Source organism: Colossoma macropomum, unplaced genomic scaffold (genome assembly GCF_904425465.1).
Source record: "Colossoma macropomum unplaced genomic scaffold, Colossoma_macropomum, whole genome shotgun sequence".
Lineage (NCBI taxonomy): Eukaryota > Metazoa > Chordata > Actinopteri > Characiformes > Serrasalmidae > Colossoma > Colossoma macropomum.
The window spans coordinates 24602948-24618566 of NW_023494784.1; the positions used below are offsets into that span (position 1 = coordinate 24602948).

At 39.6% G+C, this 15619-nt stretch overlaps 1 protein-coding gene across 4 annotated transcripts in view; it reads left to right on the forward strand.

Moving 5' to 3' along the window:
* Positions 1-896: 896 nt before the first annotated feature.
* The window catches only part of epha3 (eph receptor A3), a 90628-nt gene continuing 75905 nt past the window's right edge, over positions 897-15619 (forward strand). For all 4 annotated transcript variants that reach the window (XR_005006831.1, XM_036563535.1, XM_036563462.1 and 1 more), the window contains exons 1-2: positions 897-1073; positions 9392-9456. Coding sequence is in view for 3 of the 4 variants with exons in the window: in XM_036563535.1 (XP_036419428.1) it covers positions 989-1073; positions 9392-9456 (150 nt within the window). In the remaining variant the exon portion in view is untranslated. The remainder of the gene's footprint in view (positions 1074-9391; positions 9457-15619) is intronic.

Sequence of the window (15619 nt, forward strand, 5' to 3'; positions counted from 1 at the left end):
CCAAAACTAAAGCATCCAACATTATTATCGGACATCACTAATGCTCCTGTGGCTGAACGCAATAAAATCCTCACAGCAAAGTTCCAACATCTAGTGTAAAGCCATCCAAGAAGAGCAGAGGCTGTTACAGCTGTATTTCAGAAGAAGCCTTGGATGAGATCTATAAACATTAGGACTTATACACACTTAAAAATGATGGTTCTCCACAGGTTCTTTAGTGAAGAAAATGGTTCTATATAGAACCTTGAGCACTCAAAGAACACTTTGCATGATTAAAGTGTTCTGTGCATTGTGAAAGAGTTCTTTAGATTGATGGAGAATGTGCTGTAGATGATTCTATGTAGAACCTTTTTAAAAAGGGTTCTATATAGTACCAAAAAGAGTTCTTCTATTGAAACAAGCTTGACATCTTAACAATAGAAGGACCCTTTTTGGTGCTAAATAGAACCTTTTTCAAAAAGGTTCTATTTAGAACATTCTTCAGCACATTCTCCATCAATCTGAAGAACGCTTTCTTGATGCAGATGGTTCTTGGAGTGTTCATGGTTCTATATAGAACCATTTTCTTTACTAAAGGACCCTTGAAGAACCATCATTTTTGAGTGTGTAATGTACATGTCCTACAACCTCTTATACGGGAAAATATCACAGTTTTCATCTTTTTAAGTAGATTAAAGGGCAGATAGGGTTAACGGTGGTCGTTCATTGACTTTACCTCAGTAGGAGCTCCTCTGCTCACTCTCTGGAGATCTCTGGACCTCTCCTGAACTTGCCAGGGCTCTGAGGCTGCGCGCTGAGGGCGGTAGGACCCAGCGGAAAAAGGAGAAGCCGCCGGCACGAGCGCGCTCAGACTCCTCCTCGTCTCCGGTGTCAAACTTGACATCAGCCTCTGAGCCGAGAATGGTAACTTGTGTCGGGATCGAAGCCCTCACATCAGTGGCATGCTTCATGGAGTTATGTGCCTCGCGTTGCCCTCTGAACTGCCATCATGGACTGCAGCGCCCTAATACTTTTCCTTTTCCTCTTCTCGCTCGTTTCCCGCGCCGACTTCAGCCTTTATCCGTCCAATGAAGGTAAGGAGGCGTTTGGGAGGAGAGCCGTGAGGGGGGATATTAGGGTACGCTTCACCTCAGGTTATGGGTCGCGGACTCTGCGCCGCTCTCTGTGTGAGCAGGGCTGCTGCTTTAGCTTTGAGTTCGCCCTGACAGACCTGACTGTATGGAGCGTTTTGGCTGCAAACATCTCCAGCAGTTCTGTGGTGTTTCTGTGTGTTTGTGAGCCTCAGTCAGGAGCGACCGTTGGGCTGTGGACTCAGAAAGTGCGAGGTTTGTTTTAAGTATGTGAGGTAAAATTCATAATGAACTGTCGTCGGTTTCAATGCCAAACTAGAGTTTAATGGCAGTATTAGGCATTGATTATCGATTATCGAATATCGATAACTAGTCATTTTAGCGAGAGACGGTCTGTTAACTTATGTGAATAAAAACAAAGCCTCGTGAAGACACACCACAGTCACTGAGGACCATTTTTTAAATTCTCCACTCAGTCTGTCGTTTATCTCCGACCTGATTTCTTCAGTGAATCTTGACTGAGGGGATTTTATTCGACACTTGTCTCCACGAGGCTGCTGTCTCGCGCGTTTAATAACCAATATTCCACACAGCCTGCCTGCCGAGCAGCACGCGCAGTTATTTCTCCGTTTCCTCTCAGTAAAGACTTTATATTTCAGTGAAACCGTGTTCTGTTTACCGTCTTAAGCTCTCAGACTAAATGCGTGACGCGGCGGCGGTGCAGTTTATTGGAAAAGCTCAGTTTATCTCGCTCCGCTGAGGAAGACCCGTCCGCCTCAGCGAGCTTCGCCTGTCTGTCTGTTCACCAACTTTATTTAGCTTTTAATAAAGTCCGTATTGCTGCTTCACACACTTAAATGCCAGACTCAGATAGTAATCAATAAATATTAGTCTACTTAATGTTTTATGCCTCACAGCCTCAGCTCGCGCTGTTTATCTGTTTACCGCAGCGCCGTTTATGGGCTGTTTCACAACCAGAGCGGTCTGAATATTATACCCTCACAGGATTGAGATAAAAGTAGACGACGCAACTGTGTAATATGTTAAATTATGTTATATTATACAGGCGTTCGTGTGAGTGTGTGATGGATAAAAGACTGAAGCTAAGGGCTGATTTTGAAGTTGTCTGCGTGTCCGCGGATCTCATCGCACCAGTAAATCTGCTGTTTACAGAAAATTCACTTTAAAAACTAAACGGTCAGTTTAGAGAGTTAATAAAACACTCTTATAAACATTTAACTACAGATTCTCTCCCCGTATTGAACTGACAACATTAGCACTAAAGTACTGTTTATTACTTAGATGGAGCCGGCTGAGCATAAATAGGCTACAACAGAAATATATATATATATAGAAATGTATATATATATATATTTATATAAAAGCAAAGGAATACAGACACAAAGGGATTTTATAATAATGTTTTATCACTGTAATTGTCTGCATCTAATGAAAATTTGTATTCGATATTCTTCAGCGTCGTTCAGTGTTTAGACTCGGTCTAATTAAATAGACTAGGCAGAAGTTCTAGTTGTGAACCGGAACTATATTAACTAACAAATAGTTAATAGTTATGAAGTGAAGTTTTTACAGTGCCAGTCCTGCTTTATTTTAATGTATAAAGTCTTTACGAAGAAAATCTGCTCATACAAAGTTTGACTTTCTAATGAACGCCTGTATTTCCATTTATTCGTTTCTAAATTTAGATCACTTACGTTTTATTACATGTTAGAGCTGAAGTTCGGCTTTTGAGAAGTTTCGGCTGTTTTGGTGATGAACTGTGTTGTGTAAGTACAGACTCTGAGCCTCCAGACTCAACTACACGACTCAGACACGATCTGACCTTAAAGACACTTTACATTAGACGGTCTGCCCAACATCACAGCTTCAAAACAGCTTCTTTTCTTTTCTTTTCTTTTCTTTTCTTTTCTTTTCTTTTCTTTTCTGTTTGCTGTTTTTTTTCTCCAAGGCCTAGCTCACATGGCCTCCGCCTGTTAGCCAGGCTAGTCCACTGTCCCATTTAGCCTGACTTTTCTCTCCTCTCATCCTCCACCTTATATCTTATGTTGGACTAAATTTCAGTGCCAGCTGCGAAACTGAGTGAGTTTTGAGACAGAACTCCAGGTTCTGCAGGTTTAGGGCTGGTCTGGCCAGTGAGGGTCAGTATAGAGCCGCACGCCTGCTTTAATCTCATTGAGAGTAAACTGGCCTTTCTCACCTCTTCAGTAAAAGTTAATGTGGGGGTATAACAGCGCTCCTCTGTCGGTTACGAACACTTTATGTGAGTCTTTCCGTAAAGTTGGCGTTTGTTTGAGTGTCTTTACTGGCTGCGTTTGGAGTTGAGGACGCAGTTCAGGATGATCAACATCTGAACTTTTTTATTTTTTTTTTTACTTTCAGTTTTGGGTCCGACATTTATTTAGCTCTAAGGTTCGTCCTGTTTTTTCTCTGAGCGCATTTACTGGTGTTAGACCCCTGATCTACTTTATGTGCTTTTTAAAATTATTTATTTATTTTATCAAAGCTTTAGATCTTGAAGAGTCTACAGGGCTGGAGAGATCTAAACACTGTAGAACAGACTTTTAAAATGTCTTCTTTACTGAATATCAGTGGTGATCTGTAAGGTGTTTAGTTTCTGGTCCGTGCGGCAGTAAACCGGTATTCTCGGCCTGTGTGAGGCTGAGGTGGCCTGTGTGAGAGGTGTGTGTGGGGTGTGTGACTGGTGTATTGTTTGTTATGTGTCAGTGAAAGTGTCTGAACCTCAGTATGACCGAAGCGGCCCATCATAAGTTAAAAAGCGAGATAAAAAGTGGAAGCTGTAAAAGTTTACGCACCCCGAGCGCGGCGTTAATTAGCGTCGATTAAGCGCGCAGATGAAAGATGGAGATTTATAGGAGGCTGTGTGCTTTAGGAACCTGGGCAGCGCAAGAAGAGTTTTTTTCTTTTCTTTTCTTTTTTTCTTTTCTTTTTTCAGTGCGGCAGTAAAAGCCAGAGAGAGTTCGGCTTTATTTTAGTCCCGATCAGAGAAGTGAAGGCCTCCTCTCCACAGGCACACACCTAAAGTGTGAGACGAGATAATGTAAGAAAATTAATTACTATAAAATATATCAGATTTTTCCTTATAACAAAATTAATATTTTTATCATAACAGACAGGAATATTGAACCTTTGATATTTTTTACCAAAGCTTTCTCCGTCACTCGTTGGTTTAAACACACGCGGCAATTTAAAATATTACATCTGACCAGTGCTTATCATCTAGTTTTAAATGACGCAGATAATGGAGTTTTTTTTGTTTTTGTTTATTTAAAAGTGCTATAATAATTATGGACTAATCTGTTTTGTAAAGGCAGCTCGCTCACTGCAGGCCTGCTCCGCTCAAGGCTGAAGCGCAAAGCCATTCTCTCCATTTTTCAGCTTTGCGCCGGGATTATTACATATTCAACCTTTCATTTAGTGATTTTCACTTTTCTCATATCTGCATCTTCTCAGCACTGGGCTCTGCGTGGCAAATAATGACATTTTCAGCTTATATGGTTGAAAACAAAGATCTTTATAGGCCCACGTTTGAAGTTTATTGTATAAATGCTGGCAAATGTTCATAATTGGTTGCAGGACAATGGGTAGGTCTCATGCCAGATTGATATTTTCCTTTCTAATAAACAACACATGTGAGGAAAAAAAAAGCAGAGACTCGTTTTCCTATCTTTTCTTTAATCTGGGCAGACTGCCTAGTGAAACATACTTCTGTTTAAAGAAGCAAATGAATTTTTCTGCCATTTAGCAGGGCTTGTGTAAGTCAAGCCCGACTTGGGCAAACCTGTGGGAGTAAAGTTTCAATTGTTATTTTCCCTTGCATATTTGAGCATATACTCGGGTCAGCTTATCTAAGACAATATTTAGTTCAAATCTGCATGCTACAATGCGAAGGTAAATATTGTTTGTTTTCAGAGAATTCACCGAAGTCTCTAATTCTAGACATTTACTCTATAATCAAGCTTAATTTCCACAGTGTCACATGGACACAAAAGAACACGGGTTTGGTTTTTGCTTGTTGCAAACAGTGATGCACAGCCCTGACAGTCAGGCCTGACATTGGCCTCCATTTTTAGAGTGAGTGTCACTGTGGCTGTGGCGGGGTGTGGAGGTGCATTAGGCCCCCACTGGGAAGGCCAGTGTTTCGTGAGCGATGGTACCTTTCAGAGGTGCCGAAAATCTGCTTACACATGTGCTCATGGTAAAAATAGTGCAATCGGGGCCTGCAACGTGCTCGGGCCGGTTAGACGTTTGCGGAGAGAGGCTGCTGGGTGCTTGGTGTAGGGAGCTCAGCAAGGGGAAAAAAGCCGTGCAGTGGCTGGGACAGCAGACACACTGAGACACAGCTGAATTATTCATACTTCAGAGTTTAATACTTCATTACCACCAGGCCACTGTAGGTAGAACCTGGGATGATTGCGTATTTGTTGCCATGTGTAAGCTGTTTGTAATCTTTTACTGTTTATAGTTATCTATTTTTCAGAGATATGAAGCTTAGGCAATAGCATTTACGTGTATTGCGTTTATGTTTACTCGCTTTCTTTGATGTCTGTTGTAAAACAACAAAATGTATGATTTCCCAGTGTTGTTGTTTTTGATCTCATGTTACCAAACTGCTGCTTAATAAAACATGGCCTTCGAAAAGAACACATAACATTTCATATATATATTTCAGCTTTTACAAGCACCATCCTTCACGAGATAACATGCATTTATTTATCTTGGAGAGGCTGTTGGTGTTAGACATTGGGAATTTGATGTGAAGTTTGGAGATTCTCCAGTGAACAGCATGTTCTAGAGCTGACCAGCTGAAGGGGTGGGTCCAGCCTGGGCTGAAGTGGGGAATCAGGGGAAGCTTTTTGGGACGCACACGCACACTGAACCGTTCTCTGCTCCTCTCTTCTGAAATCCTTTGAAAATAATCCCCAACTCCACCAATCACATTTTAATAAAGCCAGGCCTCAGCATGCCCCGTCCCCTTGGATTGCGCTTCTGAGCTGTTACTCCACCTGAGTCTTCTGATTCCCATTTTAATTTAATAACAGATTTAATTAGCTACCTGAGAAAGGTGAAGGTCATGGAAAGCTGAGAAACAGTCTCGCTAGTCCTTTGAGAGCCATATGGTCCTCTCATCAAGCTCATTCTGATCGTAATCAGTTTAGCAATGTGGCTTTGCAAGTGCATGTTAAGCATTGTTAATATACTGTTGAGCTATGAGACTGTAAAGTTTTCCATCTTATTGTGGGCTGTCTCTGGATCGTTAGTGAATGAAAACATTGTGTTCTCACTGCTGCTGACGTGTTCGATAAAGGTGCCTTGTGCTGATGAAAGGAAAACTATACTTATTGGTGCAGGGATGATTTATCAGGACGACGGATGCCCATGGGCAGCCTGCGGTTGTGATCCTGGATTACTGTCTCTCTCCTGTATTGATTTACCTGTTTTGCCCTGTGTTGTTTGTTCCCATGGACAGGGAGAGGAACTGCTATTAATAAGCTGAGTTACCGTACGCTGACGGGCCGTTATTGGGCTGAGTGGGACTGCCTGATGTAGCCACGCTGCTAGGTGGCTGGCGTAGGTGGGTGGAAGGGTGGGTGGTTTCTTTGGCTGTGATTTCCTGCTCCTACAGCTGGAGAATTTGCTACACGAACATAGCCATCTAATTTTCTCTTCTCAAATTCCCCCGGTCGGCTCAATTTGAGACGTTGGCTCGCTCATTGAGACATTTAAATTGGAACCAATGGAGCTGGATGTGATCTGCCATTATCTGACATAAGCAGATATCTTTATTTCAGTTAATAGGAATTGGTCTACTGTATGCGGAACAGGCAGCTGTTTGGCTGTCTCTCAGGTGCGGCCCAAATTTCAGACTTTTGTATAGGAATCTAATAATGGGCTCTCCCCTCTCCCTTTAACTTTAGATACACGTAGCGTGCCAGGACAGAGTGGCACCGCTCTCTGTCATTTTATATGGGCCGAGCTGGAGCGATTTCTTGTGTTTGAAAGTTATAGGCCTACAGTGCTCCAACTCCAAATGTCACATTTTTGTATCTTCCTTCAGAATTTTTGTAATAAGTAAATTAGTGTGTTCCCACAAAGTATATTTTAATGAACAGCAGTGGTACAGCGTCTCTGTCATTGTCCACTTTCTCTGTGTTTGTAGTTTGTCCGGACCGAATGTTTACTGGCCAGCGCGTCAGCGAGAGTGAGCGGCATAGTGATTAATCCCAGCCATGGGCGCCATGCTGAGTGCCCCACATGTCAGCTGTGATTATGCGTTTATTGTACATCGACGGCAGTCTTTGTTCTCTTTGTGCCTGCAAGAGCTTCGCTCAATCAAACAGCAGTGGAGCTGAGAAGAGCAAGAGACAGAGAGATGTCAAAGAGCTTGTCAGGATGGTAGAATGAAGGTTTCTTTGTAGACACTCACCTCCTCTGCTCATGATTTATACATCCACAAGGAGACAGCCATTTTGTCCTAGATTCACCCTCCTCTTTGAGGACTCAATATTGCTTCCAGAATTCCTTTTTTCCCCCCTTTGCTTTTTGGTTTGTGGAATGGATGAGAACATAACTACTTTCTGAGCTTTAGCTTTGCTCACTTTTTTAGCTTTGAGTGCAGTAAGTAATTAAGAAATGTTGTAAAAGCAGTACATGTTATTTCATCTTTCTGTATATATTTGATCGCATTGTCATTGTCAAATTAACTCAAAATTAATTGTTGAGATTATAACTAATTTTGAGTAAGATAATTTTTTGGCCTATTTTGAATTCAGCTGAATTTATTTAAATGAATTAGCCTATGTTCAAATATAAACAAGCCAATATTGTTTTAAAAAGACTGTTTAAGATTTGATGTGGCGTGATTATTTTCCCCTCTGTCATGTTATATGAATTTTAGTTTTTTTTTTTAAACTGGACATTAATTATGCTAATGCCATGGCAAAAATTAATAAAGTCAAAACAGCACATTTAAATAAAACAACTGTATATCGCTGCTGTTGGAACAAAACCTCATCTCCATTTTTGTCGTTTTTCACTTTTTGACATAAATTGCTTGTTTCTCTTTACATAGTTTGTTAATTTTAAGATAAATGGACCAAAGGAAATGGCCCAGAATGACTTTGAAAAGAGTCTGGTTTCATTGACTTACATTAAAAGTAAAGTATGTTTTTTCTTTCACTTGTAAAATTTTGGAGATACAAGGTTTTGTTCCGACAGCAGTGATATGGAAGATGGACTGTTTACTCAATGTGTTAGTCCTAGTTTTAGCCTAAAGTTTAGCCTAGTTTTAGCCTAAAGTTAAGCGATTGTTGCCAGGTTCATGAAATATTACAAGGAGTAGCTTGTTGCGTCAGTATGTGCAGATTGGGTTCTGATGTTTTTAGCCAGCATATCAGTTGACAAGTCTTAACAATATTCTGCCTGATTTAGTGTTTTTTAGCTTGTAGAGCATTTTCTTTCAGTGAAATTATCTGATAGACTTCAGGCTAAAATAAATATTATAGACTCATATTCACAATTATGTTTAAACTGGACCGTTTCTATTGGTGAAATATTTATACAAAGGGCAGTTTGCATATTCAAATCGTGTAAAAAATAAAAATGGAAAAACTTTGAAGGTTGAATCTAACAAGGAGGATCTGGTAATGTAGTGCTTTTTTTTGTTTATTTCCAAGCATTTACGTAGCTAAAAAATATAAAGAAAATGGTATAACTGTATTCGTTCTTGTAACCTGCACATGCAAAACTTGAATGCAGAGAGAAATAGGTAGGCATGCAGCGTGTCAGGGGAATTGGTGTTATAATCTTTTCACAGCTTACAAACACATCAGAAATATTGGATTTCATTCGGATGATGCTTGTCAGATAATAGAAGCCATTTGTGTTCTCCTTGCCTTGTTGAAGATGCCTATCAGTGTAACAACACACAAAGAAATGATGGGGAAGATATCGACATGTGAGACACCACCACCCACTGGCTTCCTCATAGCATCAACAGGACAGGGATTGGGTTGAAATGGCCTCCCGATGTGGGGAACTTTTCTCAGTTACCCCAGCGGCTGCACCAGCCTTAGCCATTTGGAGGATGAGTCTGATCTACTGAGAGGAGAGGCTTCCACTATTTGTTTAATTTGATCGTGCCATGAGAGTAGTGCAGCTGAATAAATACTCTGCTGGTCAGAACGGACATGTCTCCTGGGGGACGGGTGGGAGGGTAATTGAGGCTAACAAGGGATAGACGCTCATTTGTCTTTTTTCTCTTTCTTTCTTTTTTCCTGCAGTTAACCTGTTGGATTCCAAAGCAAGCCAAGGGGAGCTGGGGTGGATATCATATCCATCACATGGGGTAAGTATATCAGTGTTAACCCATATCCATACTGCTCAGTTCAGGAGACCAGAATCGAGATCAAAATATAGTAGTGCAATTCAGTGCAATTAAGACTTATTAATGTTTTTTTTTTCTGTGTCTTCACGTTTATTGTCGTTATTATTTCATTATACAGAGTACTGTGCAAAACCACCCTTAATTTATTTAATTTCCAGTCAAAACGCCCATTAATTTATTCATTTTTTAGCATCAGAAAAATAAAGCAGAAAACATATATTTTAATATATATACATAAAATTACACAGAAGCTTCAACGACTAAATATCAAAACAAATAATATCAGATTTTTCAGTATTTAGTGTGTCCATCCATTGCTTTTATTACAGTTTCCATTCTTTTTGGGAGACTTGCTTTCAGTTTTCAAATTATTCTGCATGGATATTTTTCCACACCTCCAAAGTTCAGTCTTAGAAGTTGGTTGCATTTTCTGCTTCTCACAATCCAAGTAATCCCAAACACATTTAGTGATGTTGAGGTCTGGACTCTGGGTAGGTCATTCCATTGTTCTGAGAACACCAGCAGCATCCTTGTTTGATTTTCAGCTTTTCACTTTTTTCTTCTTTTCTCGGTAACAGCTTCTTGACAGCTACACATAATTTCAGACTCATAGGGTTGAGCTGTCTTCTCACAGTGGAAAGAAGTGGATTTTTTCAGATCTAATGCAAGTGTGTGATTCTCTCTCTCAAAGATGAAAGTTAAACACAGATCATCTGATAGGGACAGTTTTGGTGGTCTACCAGGTCTTGCACGGTTGTTGATTGTCACATCTTCTAATAAGTTTTGACCTCCAGTTTTGGAAACTCCCAATTTTTTCCACTTATTTTTCTTTGACTTTGCCCTTCCTTATGCAAGTGGGTTATCTCACGTTTAATCTCCTCAAAAATATCTCCTGACAAAAGGAATAACTGGTACTTAAAGGCCATTTTGACTGGAAGTTAAATAAGTGAAGGTTAGTCTCTGCTTTTCCACAGTGCTGTATTTATATTCTTTAATTGTGGGGAAATGAAACATAAAAATGATTCTGTGTAAACTTTGGGGGGAAAAAAACACTAAGGGTGTTTACAGTAGTCTTATCTACAACATTAATGCCCAGAAATAAAATGTAATATGCCCTGCAAAAATAGCATATAGTACAACCAAACATAACAAAACAGCACACAACCACAAAAGACTAGCCTTTAAGGCATAGAGAAAGTCTCCAGACTAATTTATTTCTGTTGTCAAAGCCCTGAGGTCACAGCGTCCGGTAATGACCATGTTTATTTGTTTTACTATGAATTGGCCTCATGGGCTACTCAAACCAAGTCATTCTTAAAACTTTATTAAGTGTTAAAATTACTTGTTGGCAGTTGCTTAAGGTAATCCAGTAATTTGCTCCGTATAGCTGCCAAATCTGGTTTCCTCTTGCTCTTTTTATTGTTGGCACTGTAAAATGTGGAAGGTACGTTTAGTGTGCAGAAAAAAAGATCATTCCTGTTTTTAAGATGATTTAGTTTTTATGTAAAGTGCTTGTTTGAAAAGCTTATTTTTAATTTATTCTTCACAAGAGTCATAAAGGTGAATAGGAGGAAAGTGATAGACTATTGTGTTGAATGTCAAAGTATTGTGATATATTTTGAGTGTCCCATTGTCAAGACTGGTGAAAGAGTATGCAGAAGATCAAGTCCTCAAGGTGAATTATCCGTAATTACTCATGACTTTTACCTACTTTGGAGCGATAAGCATTTTGCCCTGAGAGCTATGCCCTCAAAAATGATTTCAAATAATGTGCCGGCACAGCGCTGACGCTGATGGATGGGCCTCCCGCCTTCTGCCGGTGTAAGCACAAATCGGGGCGGTTAAAGAAAATTAAGAGCTAAACCCATCGGACGCTCCCTGCGTGGCCGCCTGCTCCGATAAGGACAGTAAATATAAATCGGCTCGGCGCAGACAGCTCTTTAAACATACAGCACTGTTTATTATGGCCCCTCCAAATTGCATCAGGCCTCAGCCTGGGATTCATTACTCCCGGCAGCCGGATTACTCTGTGTTTGCGCCATGATTACCCAGCGCACTGCCATAGGCCGTGCCTAACTGCGCGTGAGGCTCTCCTCTGGCCTAGTGGAAATCGTCTGTGCTGGGAAGTGAAGGGATGTAGATTAGAGCTTGATTATCTATTGTAGATTAGGGATTTGGAACGCCTCATCACTGTGCATCGGGCATCCTAATGCCGGATCACCTCTGTGAGAGGAAAGAGCCATTTAAAGCTTCAGTGGCATGACTTCAGCCACTTCTGTTTTAAATTCCACTTAAATTTGTTGAATGAATGATGGAATTTTTGTCATTCAGTGGTGGACGTTTTGGACAGTAAACAAGAAATCTTTTGAGGCCCAAGAAAATGTGGATGGATTGAGTATTTTTGGCTGCGTACATAAGCAGACTTTTTGGTAAAAGTACAACACCACAAACTCCCAGCTAATCTTTGCAAATTAGATTCTACTTTGTTTCAAAACCAAGAGGCATGGCTCCACAGAAGTTTCTGTTTACAGAGAAAACACTATCCCCTTTCCATTTTATAGAAAGTTTGAAATAATGAGTAACTCTATAATCTGCTGGAAGCCGAAGACCCGACCATTCAAGAATGTCCCGTCTGCTGTGCTGCAGCCTAATCCAGTGAGACAAAATAGGCAGTGAACTGCAATTCTCATATTGCATTTCTGAACTTACTTCATAATTGTGCTTCAGTTCCAGAAAGACAATCGTGTCAACGGAATACTCAAACTCATTTAGGAGGTCCAGTGCTCATAAGAGAATTTCTTTGGGCTCTGAAAGGAAAATAGAAAGGTGTCCAGCTGTACAAAGTGCAAAGAAAAGCCGCTGTATAAACGGGGATTAGCACATCATACGGCTGTAGTGGGGTAAATGGGCACTGCACAGTGTGTTATGGTTCCACAGTCGTAAAGCAAGTGATGAAAAGGTACTGACTGATAGGTTGCAGTTGTCACGATAGACTAGCACAGGAAATCTTAGCTGGAAAAGCAATGTAGCCAATTTTACGGTTTCCAAGCTTGGGAATGATAGGCTAAGCATAAGTTATGATAAACCTAGCTTTTTTCTTCAGAAAGAAAAAATCCATATTTCAGCTTGTGAAACAATAGCAGACATTTTTTTATTCATCTCATTGATTCTATGACAAAATCATTTAAAATCTAATGGTAATTAGATTAAGTCTGTAATAGACCCTGCAAGGTATTAGGTAATTATTTTGCGTTACATGATAGCAAGTTACAAGACATTTTGACTAAATTAACCTGAAATGCCTAAAATAAATAGCCATTGACTGGGTATGTGTGAGGTACAAACTTCAAAGTGCTGTGTAATTATTTTATGTACCAAGACAGTGTAACTATATTAGACTTAATCACCTCAAAGCATCTAGGTATTAAGCTGATAAAGCATCTAGTAAAATATCTCATATTTGTATATTTATTTGCACTACTTTTTGCTGTAATGTCACACCTTTAAGCAGGAAAGTAAATGGTGATGGACCCGGTAAAGCCATAGGAAGAACTGTTGCATTCTTTTACAGCTCAGATTCATAGACAGATACAAGATCTTACATATTAAAGTGTCTTTGTACTACCTTTTTTCCCCCACGAAACTATCTAGCACTTGGAGAATTTTCTGATTTACTTCCTTGCTTAAACATGTGACCTCACAGTGGAATTTATTTGAGTTTGTTTGTGCTTACACCCTTGTTACTCCAAATAATTTTTCAGTTATTTCACATTTCACTATGTGGTTTATCGGCTTTATCTAGAATCTGTTAGACATTTTCATGTTATTTAGCTATCGGTCTTACCACTTACACATTTAATACAAAACACCTTTAGGCAGTTCAGTGTAATTTAATTAAATGTTCTTGGAACTTACCATCTTATTACCCAAAATAATTATCTTTTTGTTTGCAGTTTATACTAATACCTAGAAATTTATAGCATTCATTTTTTTATGTCTTCTGAGTTACTAACAGTGACTAAGTTCACTTTTGTTGGTTGAAAGTGAATATTGCCATCTGTCCTGTATTGCATATCAAAGTTTATTTTTCCTGTATTAATATATATATATATATATATATATATATATATATATATATATATATATATATATATATATATATATATATTATGCCCTCATGTACATCTACCCTTTTTATTCTTCAGTGTCCTCGGTTGCACGTCAGCACTCAGGCATGTAATGGAGATCTTGGAAGCAAAATGGGCTCTAATTTTGTCCTCACATGCATTACAATGAAGAGAGCAGGATTTGATGGAGAGAATTTTGTCCTATGTGTGTATACAGGAAATGTGCATGTGATACCAGGAGAAAGCAGCCGTAAATGTCAATCTTCTCTAACTAATGCAATTCCATTGTAATATGAGAAAGAGGAGGATTATAATTTTATTACATATCTCTGAAACATAAGCTCTCCTCCACTTTGTCCACTAGTGCCAGGGAATCTATTAGTCGAAAGTATTTACCAGTTGGCCTGTCTTCACAGTGAGCGTACACACAGGGGGAGTTTAGCCATCACCCTGCCAAATGTACCAACTGCTGATTTCCACGTTTTCCTGTTGCTCTCCTTGCTGGAGGGAGATTACTGTTGTAAAGTGATATTTGGAGGAACCTTCAGTCTTCTTCAGTCTGTCTGTCGAGTGTTAAGTTGCAAAGCAGAGAGATGATGTCTCCTGCTGTGGGATAGAGAGATACAGACATGCTGTCCAGTTGTAGCTTGACGCTCTGAGAGTTTATCAGGACTCTCTGAGGAGCAGGTAAAAGAAATATCCAGGCAGAGGACTTTAGAACTCTGCCTAACTCAGCAGTCTGCTGTTACGGGCGCTACAGTAGATGGGCCTCATCTGCCATGATGATGTCATACATGGCAACAGACAGTTCATGTAATACACTATTCTCAAGTGTGTGATCTACGCATCTTATATGACATTTCATTTGCTTTGGCAGCCGTGGTCTAAGCACAGTCATTCTCTGCAATATGATAATGCACTGCAGCCCCAGCACCTGGATTTCATTTGGGGCATCAACTATGCTGGTGAGCGCAGGTTGGCAGTTCAAAAAATACCTCATGCAATGAAAGTAACTTAGACAAATCACCACCTGAACTTTCCAATGATATATTCCACTTCGCAAAATAGTTGTCCACTTGGAAATTCATAAACACATGGTATCAAGAACACTTTTCATTCATCTGCGGTCTTAACACCTCGTTTGGATCTCCCTTTCAAAGGAACTGCCCTTTACCATACAAGCCTGTCAGCCAGGATAACTCTAGCTGCTTTTTCAAATGAAGACTTCAGGCCCCCCATCCAGAATCCCATTTGGATTGCCTGAAAAGAAAGGACAGTTGCCATTAACCGAATATACTTAGTGGAGGCAAGTTTGGTGCCAGTTTAGAGTTCTCCTTAATAAAGTTATATATATATATATATATATATATATATATATATATATATATATATATATATATATATATATATACGATAAAAATTTAACAGCAACAATAATTTACAACAAAGACATACTCTGGAAGCAGAAATCATTACTTTGCTAGTTTGGACAATGCCTTCAATACATGAAATTTAAAAAGTAAGTAAGAACGTGGCCTGTAGCTATGGGCAGCTTCTGCTTAACCTAGATGACCAGAGGCCCCCTTTGATGAACAGAAATAGGACTGAGAGAGGAATGAGGGACAGGGAGGAGATGGGGTGGTAGGGTGTGAACTTCAATATGGCAAACACAAGATTGTTTGTTTATAGGAAAAATTATAGGGCGTTAGAAGAAGGAGGCGCTTCAGACATAGCTCTTCTCTCAAACCTCAGTTATTATTATTTTTTTAATTCCATTTGTTCTTTAATGTTGTATCTTAACCTAATTTGACCCTTGCTCCAAGCACAATTTCAGAACATTTTGTATGAGCTTTTCTTAAAAATGAACTTTTCTGAAAGTAGAATACGTTAATTTCAGTGCATGATATTTTTTCTGCATTTCTATATCTCATCAGTATCTGTGACCACTTTTGGCAAAGCTTACAGTGTGGTGATCATAAGAAACTTATGATGAAAAA